The sequence below is a fragment of the Cherax quadricarinatus genome, chromosome 36 (assembly GCF_038502225.1).
Source record: "Cherax quadricarinatus isolate ZL_2023a chromosome 36, ASM3850222v1, whole genome shotgun sequence".
NCBI lineage: Eukaryota > Metazoa > Arthropoda > Malacostraca > Decapoda > Parastacidae > Cherax > Cherax quadricarinatus.
The window spans coordinates 19,757,679-19,774,866 of record NC_091327.1 but is presented as its reverse complement, the minus strand read 5'-3'; the positions used below and the strand labels follow the sequence as shown (position 1 = coordinate 19,774,866).

Sequence of the window (17,188 nt, the reverse complement as noted above, 5' to 3'; positions counted from 1 at the left end):
TGTGTTGTTTTTAATACTGATTAAGTGTTATGCTTCCTCATACTGGTAGTAATTTTGTAAATAAAACTTACAGAGTACATAGATAATGAGGCTGAAGGGTATACCACATGTATACAAGAAACCAAGAATGAAAATTAGGCTTTATACAGCCTCGTTTCTAGTGCTATTTTCGTGTGTACATGCGGGATACCTTTAGCAATGTCCTCATTACACATATCATTATCACTAATAGCAATGTTGGCAATAATTAAGTGTATTTGTAAAATTTTTGCTCTCTTAACATTATTAATATACTGTATAAGTTGAGATAATTGACATGTATTGAATCCCAGTGGCTTGTATATAGAATACCTGCCATTATGTATCGGCATTTGCATAATAAATTCGAGATGGTTGTTTATACATGATGTATCATCGCTTATCCATTGAATCCTAGGTAATACATTCATACATGTTGCAGATGAAAACTTAATGAGGATATTGCACTAAACTTGTAAAGAAATAGTTAAGATAAAATTATATGCTATTACCCTAGTGGTTAATATAAAATACATAATGCACAGCAAATATGTCTCGTCGATATTTCGCTCAGTATAAAGCCTTATTAAGTCTTAATATGGTTCATTCTTGAACGAAACGTGAGGTGACAGTCAGGCAAAAATCACACGTCAGACACTTTGAAACGAAAAAAAATAGATTCAGAGCAAGCTATACTTATGGCATCGTTTCGCTACAGAGCGAAACTTTATCACAACTTTTTTTCTGCACCTATGTTCTTTATTACTGTGGGCAGTATTCTGCTGTATTAACCTTAAGAAGTATGTGTAAAAAGTTATTAGTGGCATCTGTTGTTGTTATGGTGTTCCTCCTGTCAAGTTAGAATAATATTCTCCAGTTATTCTGATTAATATCTTTCAAAGCTTCATTAGAGTTTTCGCTTGCATTTGCACCTGTCTTCAAGCCTCTTTTGGACACATCTGTTCATACCTCTAGTTTACCAGTATGGGTAGTTTTTTAATTTATATTTTCACTGTAGACAGAGACGTTGTAGGAATAGCATTTACTGGGACAACGTCTTGGTGAAGCTCTACACAGAGCGAAACGCTGTCACAATATTTTATTTTTTTGCAACCTGAGTCTTGGTGTTCACTCCTATTAATTTTCTTAATTAAATTTCAGAATTTTGTTATGTCTTCAAGAAGTTATTTGTGGTTTTTCTGAGTCTTAAAAAACATTTATAAATTTTTTAAATACAAATGTTCATATATATATATATATATATATATATATATATATATATATATATATATATATATATATATATATATATATATATATATATATATATATATATATATATATATATATATATATATATATATATATACGTAATGAGTTTATATTAAAATACGTTTGGTCTCCACAGTCACAGTTCCAGATTCGATACTCTCCGATGATACGAAGTATTCTTAAAGAAGTCAGAAGATTTCAAAAGCAAAGAAGGTGAGTGAGATGATGTCAGTTTGTTGCTTTATTAGGTTTAAAGACTATCGATTACACGAGGGTCATTAAGGCTGCGCGTCACTTGTACAGGTCAAGGATGCTTTAGTCCCAGATATAAGGGTTAAAGTAAGGTCTAAATGTATATATACTGAGATATAAACTCCTCCTTGTACATGTATATTCACTGCTGCTCTCAGTGCAGACACATCAACAGAGAGAGAGAGATGTACTCTTCAGATAACACACAAAGTAATATCAACTGACTGTTTTACCTTCAAAAATTCAAATTTTACATTAATGCATGCAATAGAGGCTTACTTTTTATATAAATAACTCAGCATGTTCTCATTTACCCGTTTGCATCGCCTCATTTCCTCTCTCCAAATCTATAAAAAAGAAAATTCAAACTGTTGCTGAATTCAATTTCCAATCAGTCTGCAGCGGCGCACACGCTCGCTTACCCGTGGAGACACAGTGGAAGGTGACAATGGTTACTACCTCAGTGAGAGCAGGTAATATCTCCTCACAGCAGGGTAACATATTACAATTTTTTTGAGCTGCCTCATCCACTTGTATCATACCTAGTTGCACAGGGATAGAAATAAAGATGCCAGAAGGTATAATATTACCAAGACAACAGCAAAACGAAGCATTTGCCTGGCTAACATTTCGCTCTTTTGTGAGCTAAACGTTGTTCAAAAGAAATGCTTGTTGTGTTATGTGTCCTTGTCTACCATACCTGTACTGTACTGCAAATATCTGCCAAGTAGTGTCGCAGAAAAAGCATTCAGAGTATGATTAAAGTTTATGAAAGTAAAGTTAATCCTTTATCGTTATTCTGAAAATACAGAGATTATACGAGTTTAGATAACTTGAATTTAGTAAAACTTCTTTGCTAGCATTTAAAATATTAAATGTCATTAGCAATGTATAAATTTTATGATCGTCCTCTGATGTTTTGTGGTGCCTGAGTGTAAACACCTGCAGTGTCGCAGTCCTAATTACAGGATCCTAGTGGAATACTGGGAAGAATAGTGAAGAAAAGACACGTGTTGCAGAACAGCTGTTATTGGGAACAACGTTTCGCTCTAATCATAGCGAAACATTGTCCCGGCGTGCATCTTCTCTTCGCTATCCCATTTAAATATTTTTGTGACCCCTTACACGTTTCAGGAGCTGCTATCAGTAGAGCTCGAATTAGTATAGCACTGTTTACATATTTTGTTTAGGAATGTAGACACATGTATTCTTTCGATCCTCAGCTTTCAAGAGGCTAATAAAACAAGCGTCGTCCGTGCCCACCTTGTCCTTAGACAGGAACTACGTCACTTCGATTGAGTCAGAAGAAAAGATTTTACCAGATGAGGAGTTGTTTCTGGCACTCAAAAGAAACCTTCAGATTCCTCATATCCCAAAGAAAAAAAAAATCCCACACGTGGGTTAAACAGGTTTTTAGGCATAAGTAATTAATAGTAGCCATAAATAGTATTTTATTAGTACACTATATCTTGTTTGTGAATGGTGCTCATAGATAGAATAATGGTGCTCATAGATAGAATAATGGTGCTCATAGATAACACAATGGTGTCCCTAGAAAAATATATCATAGCACACTGGGTGTTTTTACTTATTTTTTTTTAATGCTCGAAAGTCAAATCTTCAAAGATTTCCTCATAGTACTAGATTACAGTAGATAAGTTCAGCAAGATTATGACGAATAGATGTTTTTGAGGGAAATGAAATTTTCATCTATTATATATATATATATATATATATATATATATATATATATATATATATATATATATATATATATATATATATATATATATCAAATTGGGGAGGAGGAGTATGGAAGAAGTGAATGTTTTCAGATATTTGGGAGTTGATGTGTCAGCGGATGGATTTATGAAGGATGAGGTTAATCATAGAATTGATGAAGGAAAAAAGGTGAGTGGTGCATTGAGGTATATGTGGAGGCAAAAAATGTTATCTATGGAGGCAAAGAAGGGAATATATGAAAGTATAGTAGCACCAACACTCTTATATGGGTGTGAAGCTTGGGTTGTAAATGCTGCAGCGAGGAGGCGGTTGGAGGCAGTGGAGATGTCCTGTCTAAGGGCAATGTGTGGTGTAAATATTATGCAGAAAATTCGGAGTGTGGAAATTAGAAGGTGTGGTGTTAATAAAAGTATTAGTCAGAGGGCTGAAGAGGGTTTGTTGAGGTAGTTTGGTCATTTAGAGAGAATGGATCAAAGTAAAATGACATGGAGAGTGTATAAATCTGTAGGGGAAGGAAGGCGGGGTAGGGGTCGTCCTCGAAAAGGATGGAGGGATGTGGTAAAGGAGGTGTTGTGGGCGAGGGGTTTGGACTTCCCGCAAGCGTGCGTGAGCGTGTTAGATAGGAGTGAATGGAGACAAATGGTATTTGGGACCTGACGAGCTGTTGGAGTGTGAGCAGGGTAATATTTAGTGAAGGGATTCAGGGAAACCGGTTATTTTATATAACCGGACTTGAGTCCTGGAAATGGGAAGTACAATGCCTGCACTCTAAAGGAGGGGTTTGAGATATTGGCAGTTTGGAGGGATATAGTGTGTATTTTTATACGCATATACTTCTAAACTGTTGTATTCTGGGCACCTCTGCAAAAACAGTGATTATGTGTGAGTGAGGTGAAAGTGTTGAATGATGATGAAAGTATTTTCTTTTTGGGGATTTTCTTTCTTTTTGGGTCACCCTGCCTCGGTGGGAGACGGCCGACTTGTTAAAAAAAACTATATATATATATATATATATATATATATATATATATATATATATATATATATATATATATATATATATAGATATACATATACACTGTTGGATGTACAATACCGTGTTTACCTTCTGTTATGTTACTATGTACGATAATTATACTCATGAGTACCTGTACCCGCCGGGTTCGATTCCCGGCGGGTGGAAACATTCGACACGTTTCCTTACACCTGTTGTCCTGTTCACCTAGCAGCAAATAGGTACCTGGGTGTTAGTCGACTGGTGTGGGTCGCATCCTGGGGGACAAGATTAAGGACCCCAATAGAAATAAGTTAGACAGTCCTCGATGACGCACTGACTTTCTTGGGTTATCCTGGGTGGCTAACCCTCCGGGGTTAAAAATCCGAACGAAATCTTATCTTATCTTACCTAAATAAACTTACAGTGAAGAAGAATAGTATACATGACATTGTACAAGAGATAGACATGGGGACTTAGCTGCCAGTACAGGAAGTAGACGCAGTGTATGTATATAGAGCAACTTTAACCTAGCATTTGTTGTTGTTATTGTTTTTATTACAATGTTCATTTTCAGTTCGCCTTTCATGGATTAAAGTGTATATAACACTACACATATTGCCACATTTTACGGCTGTTGAATAACGACACAATCATTTCAAGCAAGCAACTAGCCTAAGGCTACTGATAGACGAAATGTGCTGATTAACCTGCAATGCTCTTGCTTGTATCTGACAAGGCTTCTTAGTCAGGTTTGTGTACACATACACTCAAGTTCAGTCTGTCGTCAAACACTCGTTTTCTGTTCTCTTGGAGCAAAGGAAACGAATTCGCTTTTCGCTGGGAGACCTAAACAAATTAGGTGCACTCTAAACAGTTCCGTTCATCCTCCCACTTCTCTCTCCCCCCCCCCACACACACACATTCACATGATTTCCTCATGTTTGATGGCCTTTATCCTGAAGTCATCTGTGAGGTTCTGTTACAGGACTGAGAGCAATTATTTTAGCTCAACTGTTTGTGACAAACGGATATAAATGAACTCATTAGACTGTCGTTTTCAAACTCAATTACTAAATTGTTTCTAGTTAGACCATTGCCGCGCTGTATGGCCCTTGCGCGTTTAGCTCTTAGTTTTGAAATAATAATAATAATAATAATAATAATAATAATAATAATAATAATAATAATAATAAAACACTTGCAAGTGACTGGCTCAGTAAAGTCTGCTTGTATTGTTTGATGACCCTAGTGGGTTTAGCGCTTCTTTTTGATTAAAATAATTGACTTGTGTGAGCTTGCACACAGCTTTTGCAGACGAAAATCAACACTCAACAGCTTTAAAGTACTGTAGTAATAATGCTCTTTGCCACTTAGACTTTTACTCTGCTTCTTCCATAATAAACGAAGGTTCCAGTAGAGGAATTTTGATACGAAAAATTAAATTTCTTAGATTTAAGTAAAAAAGATTTCTTGCTTCATTACACACACACACACACACAAAAAAAAGTTGAGATTAACGTAGTTTGTCAACAGTTGTAGAGAATTATAATAAACGTGATCATTGCCCGCAGTAATAAGTGTTGATTATTTCACCATTGTCATTCAGGATCTACATCCAGACATTAACAGTTTAAGAATATATAAAGAAAGGTTAGTAGGGAAGGTCGCTTAAGCAGTTAGCACCAACGAATGACCAGAGCACAGCCCAATTACAACTGTTCAGGATTCGAAGGTTCACTGCCGATGGTAGTTAAGAAAGTACACAGGTGCAAAGCAATTACTGTGATGACGTTTCGCACTGTGTTTAAACTCTGTGTATATCACTGGCATTGCATTCCAACTTGTAAATAAGTCCCAATATGCTGCTTATGGTATTTTATTGACAAGACATTTCGTCCACTAGTGACGGGTGGAAAATTGATAAAGTCCCCGATGGGCGAAAAGTCTACTCAATAAAATACCATAAACTACATAGAGCAAATCAGTGTTTTACGTAAATGCTTACTCAACACCTGCGTCATTTTCTGTAACTGCCCCGTTCCCGGGCACCTGTTCATTCAGCTGACCTTTTTGTGTATCCTGATAGATCTGAAGTTCATGATGACCGGGAGGAGGAATGGCCCTCTAGGGACCAGGTAATGTTTGTATCATATACAGTAGTAGTTTCTACATGCAGAATGTATGACCAGGTAATGAGTGAATTACACGATAGTGCTTCCATTTGCAGACTAATGGTTAATTTATGATTGTATTATACAATAGTAGTGGTGTATTTTTTGGCAGTTCTGGAAAGTTTGCAATTTTTCTTGTTCTTGTAGCAGACGATTGTAATTTCTTCCGAGCTGCTATCTGATCCTTTATCTAAATGCTTGTAGTTATTGGAGCATCAATGAACATCTGTCAATAAGAGAAAACAAACTCACACTGAGAAGACTACAACAGCAAAAAAAAAAAAGTGTCATTTCTCTTTATTTCGACCTGAGGAGGGCCTGAACTGGAGTCGAAATCTACAACTATTCCTCTAGTGTTGTGTCTACATGTGGGATATCTTCTCTCACCTAGTTGTAGTCACCTGGTTTTTACCACGTGACTACCTGATTATAGCTACCTGGCTGCAGTAACTTGGTTGTAGCCACCTGGCTGCAGTCACCTGGTTGTAGCCACCTGGCTGCAGTCACCTGGTTGTAGCCACCTGGCTGCAGTTATCTGGTTGTAGCCACCTGGCTGCAGTCACCTGGTTGTACCCACCTGGCTGCAACTATCTGGTTGCTCTCATCTAGATGTGTTAATTTCTCCAACGCTTGTAATTTAAGGGTGAGAAGCTTATGTAACTTTATTTCTAATTCTGGTGAGAGATAAGTTCAGAAGTGTGTAAATACAGGTTTTATAGCTCTCCAAATCTCCCAGGGGGATTCACTCCCTATTCTCTTTCAGCGTGGAACGTGGGTTTAATCTGTCAGAGAGGTGAAGGGATGTTTTATATCCTAGCATGAAGCTTAGGTTTAATTTCTAGAGGGGGTTCTCTCCCTCTATACTGAGCTTTGGTTTAATCTCTAACTGGGATTCTTTTTTAGGATTGAACTCTGGTTTAACCTCTCATTGGGATTCTCTCAAAGTAAGATCTGTTTTAATCATTCGGTGGGGCTCTGTCTCAGTTTGCAGCTCTGGTTAAATCCTTCCGGGGATTATCTCTCAGCTCTGGTTGAATTTCTCAGGAATGGATTAGGTATCAGTATGGTACACTCATTTAATCCAGGATTCTTAACTTTAATTGGGTTACTAAAGACCATGTGTGAACTAATCACCATGTCTAAGGAAGATCGAAGTCATGTGAAAGCTCAGTTTTACGATCACTGTGTATATAAATCATACGTAAATGATATCTTGTGCAATTGGATCAGTCAGAGTGCACACGTCAGTATACCTGCAAGGGGAAAACGTCGTATTTTTTTTTTTTTTTAGCTGAAAGGTTCCATAATATTTCATGTCTCATTTGCCATACACAGTTTACGGTAGTTGGGTTAGGTAGCGCGTCGATCTTTTTTTTAGTGGCCAGAGGATCGAGCCTTTGAAGCTCCTCGGGCTAAATGGGCTTACAGTTTGACAGTAATAATAATCATAGGAAGAAGAAGAGGAAGAAGAATGTACCCAGAACTCCCTCTCTCTTTTACTTTAGGATTTTTCCGGTACATGTTCCTCTACTTCTTCCGTGCAGAATTTTTGTTTAATACCTAAGTACTCAAGGCTCCTTCTCTCTCACAATTACCAATTACAATCCTGTCAAGAATAAAGAATGTAAAATACAGTATCTTGGCTAGAACAAGGAACAAACAGCCCCACATTATAGACGACATCTCGATCTGTTCCATGTAATTATCAAGTCAAAATCGACTTGATAATGATCATTATCAAGTCAAAATCGACTTGATAATGATCCAGGAAGAGCCGAAACGTCGTCTAAATTTTCTTCTCCAAAGTGTGAATTATTTCACCTGTCATGTTTCCTTGTTTTAAAAAGATGGAAACATCTCTGAAGTATTTCTCCTACTATGTACAGATATTGCTTCATCTCTCTACTCCCATGTATGCTATACTTTCCCCTGCAATTCTCTCTCATTAAACTAATAAAAGTCAAAATACCGAGGCTAGAGCAATTCACAACTATCCCACGTCCCTGTTCGTCTTGGACGAATATGAGGTTTCGATTCGACATTGGTCCAGGAAGAACTGGAACCTGGATTAGTTGTGGAGTGCAACATGTCTTTTCCTGCCCAGAGTAAGGTCTTAGTAAGCTAGTAATCTCGTATTAGCTAAATTTTTTAGTAAACTAACCTCGGAAATAATCTAGTATTAACTCTTTGCGTCTCAGGAATTTATAGCGAGTAGTATACTATACATATTCCAGAGTTAGATACTCTGAATAAAGTCATATACATAGTAATTATAATAGTTAGAGTAGCATAGAGCTTGCAGAATAATTCTACAGATTTGCTTGTATGTGTATCTTTGTCAGTGGTTTAGCCACGTCAAATTCAAGACAAAAAAAAATTGATTATTCCTTAACTAAAATTTTTATTGAACTACTTAATGGAAACGTAGTCTTATCTACGTAAGATGTAGCAGAATAATTCCACTACAATATTGACCTGAAGTAAGAAGTTTAGTCTCGTTATTTCACAGTTAATTTTATTGAATAATCATCAATGGACTGTCCTATTTTTTTCGTGTTTTATAATTAAAAATATTATGTTTTGGTTATACAAACAAAATTTACATGTTATCTTATCCCTTTAAGGTACAGTTGTGATGCCAAAAAAATGGAATTCCTTTTGCTAATAGAGAAAATAAATATTTGTACTTTTGTTTACTGAGTGATTTTTACCTGATTGCTAATATCTCAGACGTGGGAGACGGGGAGGAGGCACAGCATCAGGCGGTGAGGGAGGCGGGGACACCCCCACCAGCAGCGAGGCCTCAGCCAGTGGTGGTGGAGGTGGGGACGACAGCATGCCTCCCACCTCGGCTTACAACACTCCTACAGCTTCACTAGCTGCTCTTTCATCGCCTACCTCCGATGTGACTCCTTCCCCAGAGGTAAGACGGAATCCTCGTAAAAATTTTCTCTCTTGCAGGAATGCTGAACTTTTCGTCTTGCTTCTTGAACATGTAAGATGACTGATAATAATTCTGACCAACTTCTACTTATATTCAGTATACAGTTATTACCCTCCCGTCTGTTAATAATTCATTTTTAATCCTGTAATATTTCACATTGAATTTAGAAGACTTGGCCTGAACTCGGATCACAGGGGCGATGTTACCAAGAACCATTAATAGATATATAGTAGATATGCATTTTCGATGCAATATTCACTTTTTTACAAGACACCGGCCGTATCCCACCGAGGCAGAGTGACCTAAAAAGGGAAAACGAAAGTTTTCCTTTATAAATTTAGCAATTTATACAGGAGAATGGTTACTAGCCCCTTCCCTCACCAAGCTGTTGGTTAGTTGTGATTGATTATATATCATTTAGGCTCGACAGTGTTCTGTGTGGACGCTTGCTGGAAACATTATCAAATAGCCAAGTAACCCTCTCAGTTTACTTGACTGATAATGTAGAGTGTTCAGAGATGTGACCGTTTACCTCTGATCTTAACAGTGACACCTAAATCTGTAATCGATGCACTTTACCTGCCATAATCTAAAGAAACTGACTCATCAGGTGCTGTCCCATTTTTTCAAAGTCCATTAAATTAAAGTCGATTAAATTGAAGGCTATTAAACCAGTCAATTAAATCAAAGTCCGTAAAACTGAAGTGCATCATTTTTAGCTATGTCATATCTTTTCTTATATTATGGCACTTTTTTGTAGAGATACACTTGTACTTTGAGTGTGTGTATTAATATCTGTCTATTACTCTTGACAAATTAGGGCCTCACGCTTGTCAATATGTCTCATAGATCACCATAATTTTTTAGTATCACAAATTTTCGCTCAGAGAGAACTTTATCAAGTTTTATAGTTTAATTCCCTGATAAAGTTCCCATTGAGTGAAACATTGCTGTAGTAAATACTGATGTTATTTTGCTCGCTTTGAGGGAGACAGCGTCTTAAAGACGCGTCTTAAAGACGCGTCTAAAAGACGCTGTCTTGTGTGACCATATCTTAGTTCCATTGTGTCTTCTACATCGCTTTATCCTTTTCTTCTTGGTTCAGTATTTTAGATAACTCATCAGCAGGTGAACACCTTCAATTTTAGTTGTAAAATAAGGCACTTCGGTTAAGTATGTTAATGTATTTCTTTTGCGAACTTGACGGGTTTAAAAGCCCTTGTGTCTCATTTCAAAATAAACCTCGTTTTAGGGAATTTATTACCATAGTACAGTACGTGGAATAAGAGAAATAATTACAATTAGTGAGCCATGCTCGACCTGACTTGAAATGGAAGAGTTTGGAAATCACTGAAAACTTGTTATTAAGACTGCTTAATTTATTATAATCCTAGGGAAACGCAAAATCCGTAGGGGTATACAGCTACTGGGAAATTGGAGATAATCAGGTTTGATTTCTTCGATCAAGAGCCCTTCACCATCAAGGACCCCATCTTCAAGGGGTAATTGGAAGGTGATAATTGTAAAGAAGCACTTAATTGCACTTAAGTACACATCATTTAACACACTAACCATTCTTCTCCTGTGAAAGAAGAAAATCTTGGCCTTAGTCGGGGCTGCGAGGATAGAAAAACTCTTGAAACTGACAACAGGTGTGCCACAGGTATATAGAATTTTCATCACCAAATGCTGAAGGCTACTCTCTCTCCCTCTCTCTGATGCCGATTATCATTCTATATACCGGATTACAAACAGCCTAAATCAGTCAAAGAGCCACGAGCAATTAGCAAACTGTGGATCAAAGCTTCACTATTCCTTGTGTAGAGTAACCAACACGAGTTTACCATTTCATGAATTACAATCGAAAGCTGTTTATCATTTGCAGTGTAAAATAGCATTCAGTTGAGTCAGTACTGGGTTCTCCATTCCCATGTGTATCAGTCTCGGCTCCATTGATAGCTGTCATGGCAGACCACACTGCATATGTGACGTCCGTAGGAAGTATTTTTTATAGTAGGATTTTACTACCCGTTTACTTGTTGGTCTAAGTATACATCATCTCCTGCATCAGTGGGTATTAGTAGAGAGCAAGACTTCATCCCATACACCTCTCAGTGTTACACCTCTCAGTGTTACACCTCTCAGTGTTACACCTCTCAGTGTTACACCTCTCAGTGTTACACCTCTCAGAGTTACACTTCTGTGAAGAAACAAACGATGGCTTTTGCTGCACTATTGTGACTCCACATTTACGTAATTAATCACTGATGATTTTTTATTATATCACATTAATATTTTTTTAATGAGAAGCTTTATTTTCGAGTAGACTAAATTGGTAGATATTTCAAGATTACTCTCCAAGTAATCTGTATGCTGAGTAAATTCCACTGGTAGTTAAATCATGTTAAATTTCCATCGTACTCACCTAGTTGTATTTACAAAGATCTGTGTATTAAAATACACAGTTTCATTCTATCTTGTAGTTTTAGTCTCAATATATTTCACCCTTCAGTAAATGCTTGTGTTAGTTGCTTGATGGTATGTCTTTGCAGCACCCTGCACACCGCCTCCTGGAGGTGTCCTCGCCCCAGCGTCAGCACCCCAGCACATGCCAGGATGTGTTCCACACACCGCCACACACGCCGCCCACACCTCAAAATCACCCAATTAGAGCCAACCACATCAGCCAGGCCCACAACGACCGCCCACTTACAACGACGCATTATCCGCCCAGAGACTCACGCAGCGCGCATTGGTCAAACTCGCCCCATGTGACCCAGAATGGTCATGTTGGGAAGCGAGGAGAGCCATGGACGTGACAAAACAGCAGTTACTGCGTGCCAGTTACCCTTCACTCACTGGTTGTACTCCTTCCATGGCTCCCTTTCCAATAGTCACATCTCAGCACTTTTTTACTTAGCTTTTTTTTCAACTGTGGGTTTAGTGAAAAAAAATGAGAGTATTTTATTAATTTTCCAGGGCATCCGCTAGAAGCTGGACACCCCAGGCCGTTTCCTCGCTCACTGATGGTTAAAGAGTGTTTGCTAACACCACTTAGGTGATACTGACTCTTCTCGGAGATTGGGTGAACCCAACAGCAGAAAAGCTACTAATTTTTTTATTATGTTTGTGATTCAGTTGAAAAACTAGGAATATGTCAAGCAGGACTTCACTCTTGTGGTGATTGTACAATGCAAACATTTGGACCTATTGTGGAAATTCCTAGAATAGAGAGAACTATTTGGTGAGCCAAGAGCAGGACCGCTGGAGAGGTGGGGCAGCCAGCTACCTGGAGTATACCTGGAGGGTGTTCCGGGGGTCAGCGCCCCTACAGCTCAGTCCTTGATAAGGTCTCACCTCTCTGCCCACCTTCACAAGATCTTCGTGCAATTGTTGCATCACTGCTTCCACGATATTCAACATCACAGCACACTACCATGTGGAGTGCTGTGCAGATACTGCTGTTGCTGTTGTATGACAGCACCCTGAGTGCTGTTCCAGTGCTGCCAACTGTTTTGGTCCTTCAAGGTGCCAGAACATTTCTGTCCAAAACTTATTACTGTTTACTAAGTTTCTTGTCATCTTTGTACCTCATACATTCTACTCAAATAATTGCAATAATAACTAATACTTATGTTTATATACTAAACTGTATTTAAAACAGCACTGTGTGATGAGCCAGAAATTTATATGCTGCAGTCTAGTGTATTTTCCCTGTATTGTAGAGAGCTAAATATTATAAAAATTATTATTAAAATATTCACCACAAGACTTAGCACAAGCTCTAGTGTCTTGCTTGTTTCTATAAGTCAGCTGACCTATATTGGTAAAAATTAATAGTCTAAAATAATCTAAAATAGAGGGGATTTAATTTGAGGTTTTCACTTTTTAGTCTCAGGTGACTAATGATAAACTTTTTAGTCTCAGGTGACTAATGATAAACTTTTTAGTCTCAGGTGACTAATGATAAACTTTTTAGTCTCAGGTGACTAATGATAAACTTTTTAGTCTCAGGTGACTAATGATAAACTTTTTAGTCTCAGGTGACTAATGATAAACTTTTTAGTCTCAGGTGACTAATGATAAACTTTTTAGTCTCAGGTGACTAATGATAAACTTTTTAGTCTCAGGTGACTAATGATAAACTTTTTAGTCTCAGGTGACTAATGATAAACTTTTTAGTCTCAGGTGACTAATGATAAACTTTTTAGTCTCAGGTGACTAATGATAAACTTTTTAGTCTCAGGTGACTAATGATAAACTTTTTAGTCTCAGGTGACTAATGATAAACTTTTTAGTCTCAGGTGACTAATGATAAACTTTTTAGTCTCAGGTGACTAATGATAAACTTTTTAGTCTCAGGTGACTAATGATAAACTTTTTAGTCTCAGGTGACTAATGATAAACTTTTTAGTCTCAGGTGACTAATGATAAACTTTTTAGTCTCAGGTGACTAATGATAAACTTTTTAGTCTCAGGTGACTAATGATAAACTTTCAGAGGTTTAGATAATATTTTCCTGTATCATCAGAGTGAAAAGCAAATTCACAGGAGCACAGAGAGGAAATTCGTCACCAGGAGCTGAAAAAGAATTCTTTAATCTAAAACAGGATTTATTTCTTGCCCAACGTGATAAAATCCACAAAATTACGCTGCATTTCTCGAATGAGACGAAGTAATTGAAGAGATACTGCTTAGTTAAATAAAAGATGGAGGGACATTCGTGAATACCACATTAGGTAAAAAAGTCTTATACATGTTTCATGTAAGCTTATATATTATTGTACCCACGAAACGAGTGGTATAAATCAATAACAACACTGCACTAGCCAAGGAGTCGAACCCATGCTGTTTTGGCCCGCCTCATGGTGAAAGAAAACGCATGACGCTTTAGACCACTAGACCACACAATCCTAGCTTGGTTGGATGCGCCATTGTTAAGGATTGTGTGGTCTAGTGGTCTAAAGCATCATGCGTTTTCGCTCATCATGAGGCAGCCCAAAACAGCATGAGTTCGACTCCTTGGCTAGTGCAGTGTTGTTATTGATTAGCTTTTACGCTTATATTATGGGTTTTGAGAGTTTTATCATCGTCAAGGGACATTTGAAGTCATCATTTGTTGCTGAAGTTGTCTTCTTCCTCATTAATAGTTTTCCTCTGTCCTTTGTGCAGGTTATTTGTGAAATTATTACATATTTATTACATCTTTTCTAGAATAAACAAAAGACAAAAAGAAAAAGGACATTTTTAATATGAGATGGGTTATTGTTGACACAGTTATTATTGGTATAAATACAACTGAATTATCTTCACATTAAATACAACAAGACAGATAAGTTCATTATCATAAGTACATCAATAATATTGACTAAAAGCTGAATTATCTTACCTGGAGTATACATTAAGTATACCTGGAGTATACCTGGAGTATACCTGGAGACCAGATAAGTTCATTATCATAAGTACATCAATAATATTGAGGTCTAAAAGCTTTTAGATAATTTTTTTTAGTCTGAGTATACCTGGAGTATACCTGGAGTATACCTGGAGTATACCTGGAGTATACCTGGAGTATACCTGGAGTATACCTGGATTATACCTGGAGTATACCTGGAGTATACCTGGAGTATACCTGGAGTATACCTGGAGTATACCTGGAGTATACCTGGAGTATACCTGGAGTATACCTGGAGTATACCTGGAGTATACCTGGAGTATACCTGGAGTATACCTGGAGTATACCTGAGTATACCTGGAGTATACCTGGAGTATACCTGGAGTATACCTGGAGTATACCTGGAGTATACCTGGAGTATACCTGGAGTATACCTGGAGTATACCTGGAGTATACCTGGAGTATACCTGGAGTATACCTGGATTATACCTGAAGTATACCTGGAGTATACCTGGAGTATACCTGGAGTATACCTGGAGTATACCTGAAGTATACCTGGAGTATACCTGGAGTATACCTGAAGTATACCTGGAGTATACCTGGAGTATACCTGGAGTATACCTGGATTATACCTGCAGTATACCTGGATTATACCTGGAGTATACCTGGATTATACCTGAAGTATACCTGGAGTATACCTGGAGTATACCTGGAGTATACCTGGAGTATACCTGGATTATACCTGAAGTATACCTGAAGTATACCTGGAGTATACCTGGAGTATACCTGGAGTATACCTGGATTATACCTGGAGTATACCTGGATTATACCTGAAGTATACCTGGAGTATACCTGGAGTATACCTGGAGTATACCTGGAGTATACCTGGATTATACCTGAAGTATACCTGGAATATACCTGGAGTATACCTGGATTATACCTGGAGTATACCTGGAGTATACCTGGAGTATACCTGGATTATACCTGGAGTATACCTGGATTATACCTGAAGTATACCTGGAGTATACCTGGAGTATACCTGAAGTATACCTGAGTATACCTGGAGTATACCTGGAGTATACCTGGAGTATACCTGGATTATACCTGAAGTATACCTGGAGTATACCTGGAGTATACCTGGAGTATACCTGGAGTATACCTGGATTATACCTGGAGTATACCTGGATTATACCTGAAGTATACCTGGAGTATACCTGGAGTATACCTGAAGTATACCTGGAGTATACCTGGAGTATACCTGGATTATACCTGAAGTATACCTGGAGTATACCTGGAGTATACCTGAAGTATACCTGGAGTATACCTGAAGTATACCTGGAGTATACCTGGAGTATACCTGGAGAGAGTTTCGGGGGTCACCGCCCCTGCGGCCCGGCCTGTCAAAAGCTATAATTATTCGCTATATTGTTATCTGTACAAAATATTAAAAAAATATTTTTATTTACATTTTTTATTAAAAAATGTTAAGAAAAATCTTACTTATACACGTTATACACAGTGAGAAGTGTATGTTAAATATTACACAAGCCTTTATAAAATAAGTTTATTTTTGTTGTATTTAGCGTGACGACATCAATACACTGCAGTTCTGTAACTTCATAAGAACATAAGACTGGAGGAGCACTGTGATAAGCCTACTGGCCCAAACATGAACATTGCATCAACAACACTACCGGAACAAATGTAGAAGTTTTCAAGGTGAAACTTGACAAGTGCCGGATAAACTAGGTTGTGGTTGATACGAGGGCATGCTGGCCGCCAGCAGCAACAACCTGGTTGACCAGGCAAGCACCAGACAAGCCTGGTCCAGGTTCGGGCTCAGGAAGCAGGAAAACTCTGGAAATACATCAAAGATATATCAGAGATGAAACAGAACAAAAAGTAGGATACACGCTTTGAAGGGCCGATTTTTTGAGGTGTATAATCAAAGCGAGTATTGCAACTTTTCAAATTTTCAGCCCTAAAGAGTTTTGAGGAAAATCTCTAAGTGTTCCATGAGTAACCAACAGAAATCACTATGTCCAACATTGTCTGCAGATTATACTTAATTTTCTCTCTACTACTGTACTGTCCGACAGTAGCAAAATTCACTGACCTTCCCCAATTGCTGTAGAAGTCAAAATATCTGTAACTTGGTCCGGAAAAGACACTAAAGTCTTGTTAAATCTTGTGGATTGTGAATGTAGTTCATCCACTTCACTTTAGCTCAAGGGTTTTGTAAAAAAAAAATTAAACACTATGCAATTATTTCATATTATGCTTATAGAGCTCCATAGCTTTTGACTTATTTAGAGAAAGTTCAACATGTAGGATATGCATTAGTAATGTTTCAAGGGAGAAACATAGCAACTTGTGCACTGTATAGTGTATCGCCA

The 17,188-nt window shown here is 37.7% G+C and overlaps 1 protein-coding gene across 6 annotated transcripts in view; it reads left to right on the top strand.

Annotated features, from left to right (window-relative positions):
• The window catches only part of Slob (Slowpoke binding protein), a 347,967-nt gene extending 334,533 nt beyond the window's left edge, over positions 1-13,434 (top strand). Inside the window, exons 9-12 of one of the 6 annotated variants that reach the window (XM_053780237.2) lie at positions 1,427-1,503; positions 1,938-2,015; positions 6,369-6,417; positions 9,184-9,359. In XM_053780237.2, coding sequence (XP_053636212.2) covers positions 1,427-1,503; positions 1,938-2,015; positions 6,369-6,417; positions 9,184-9,222 — 243 coding nt within the window. In that variant the 3' untranslated portion in view covers positions 9,223-9,359. Of the gene's footprint in view, positions 1-1,426; positions 1,504-1,937; positions 2,016-6,368; positions 6,418-9,183; positions 9,377-11,949 lie in introns of those variants that run through there. The other 5 variants (XM_053780236.2, XM_053780233.2, XM_053780234.2 and 2 more) reach the window with 5 other exon arrangements.
• The last annotated feature ends 3,754 nt before the right edge of the window (positions 13,435-17,188 follow it).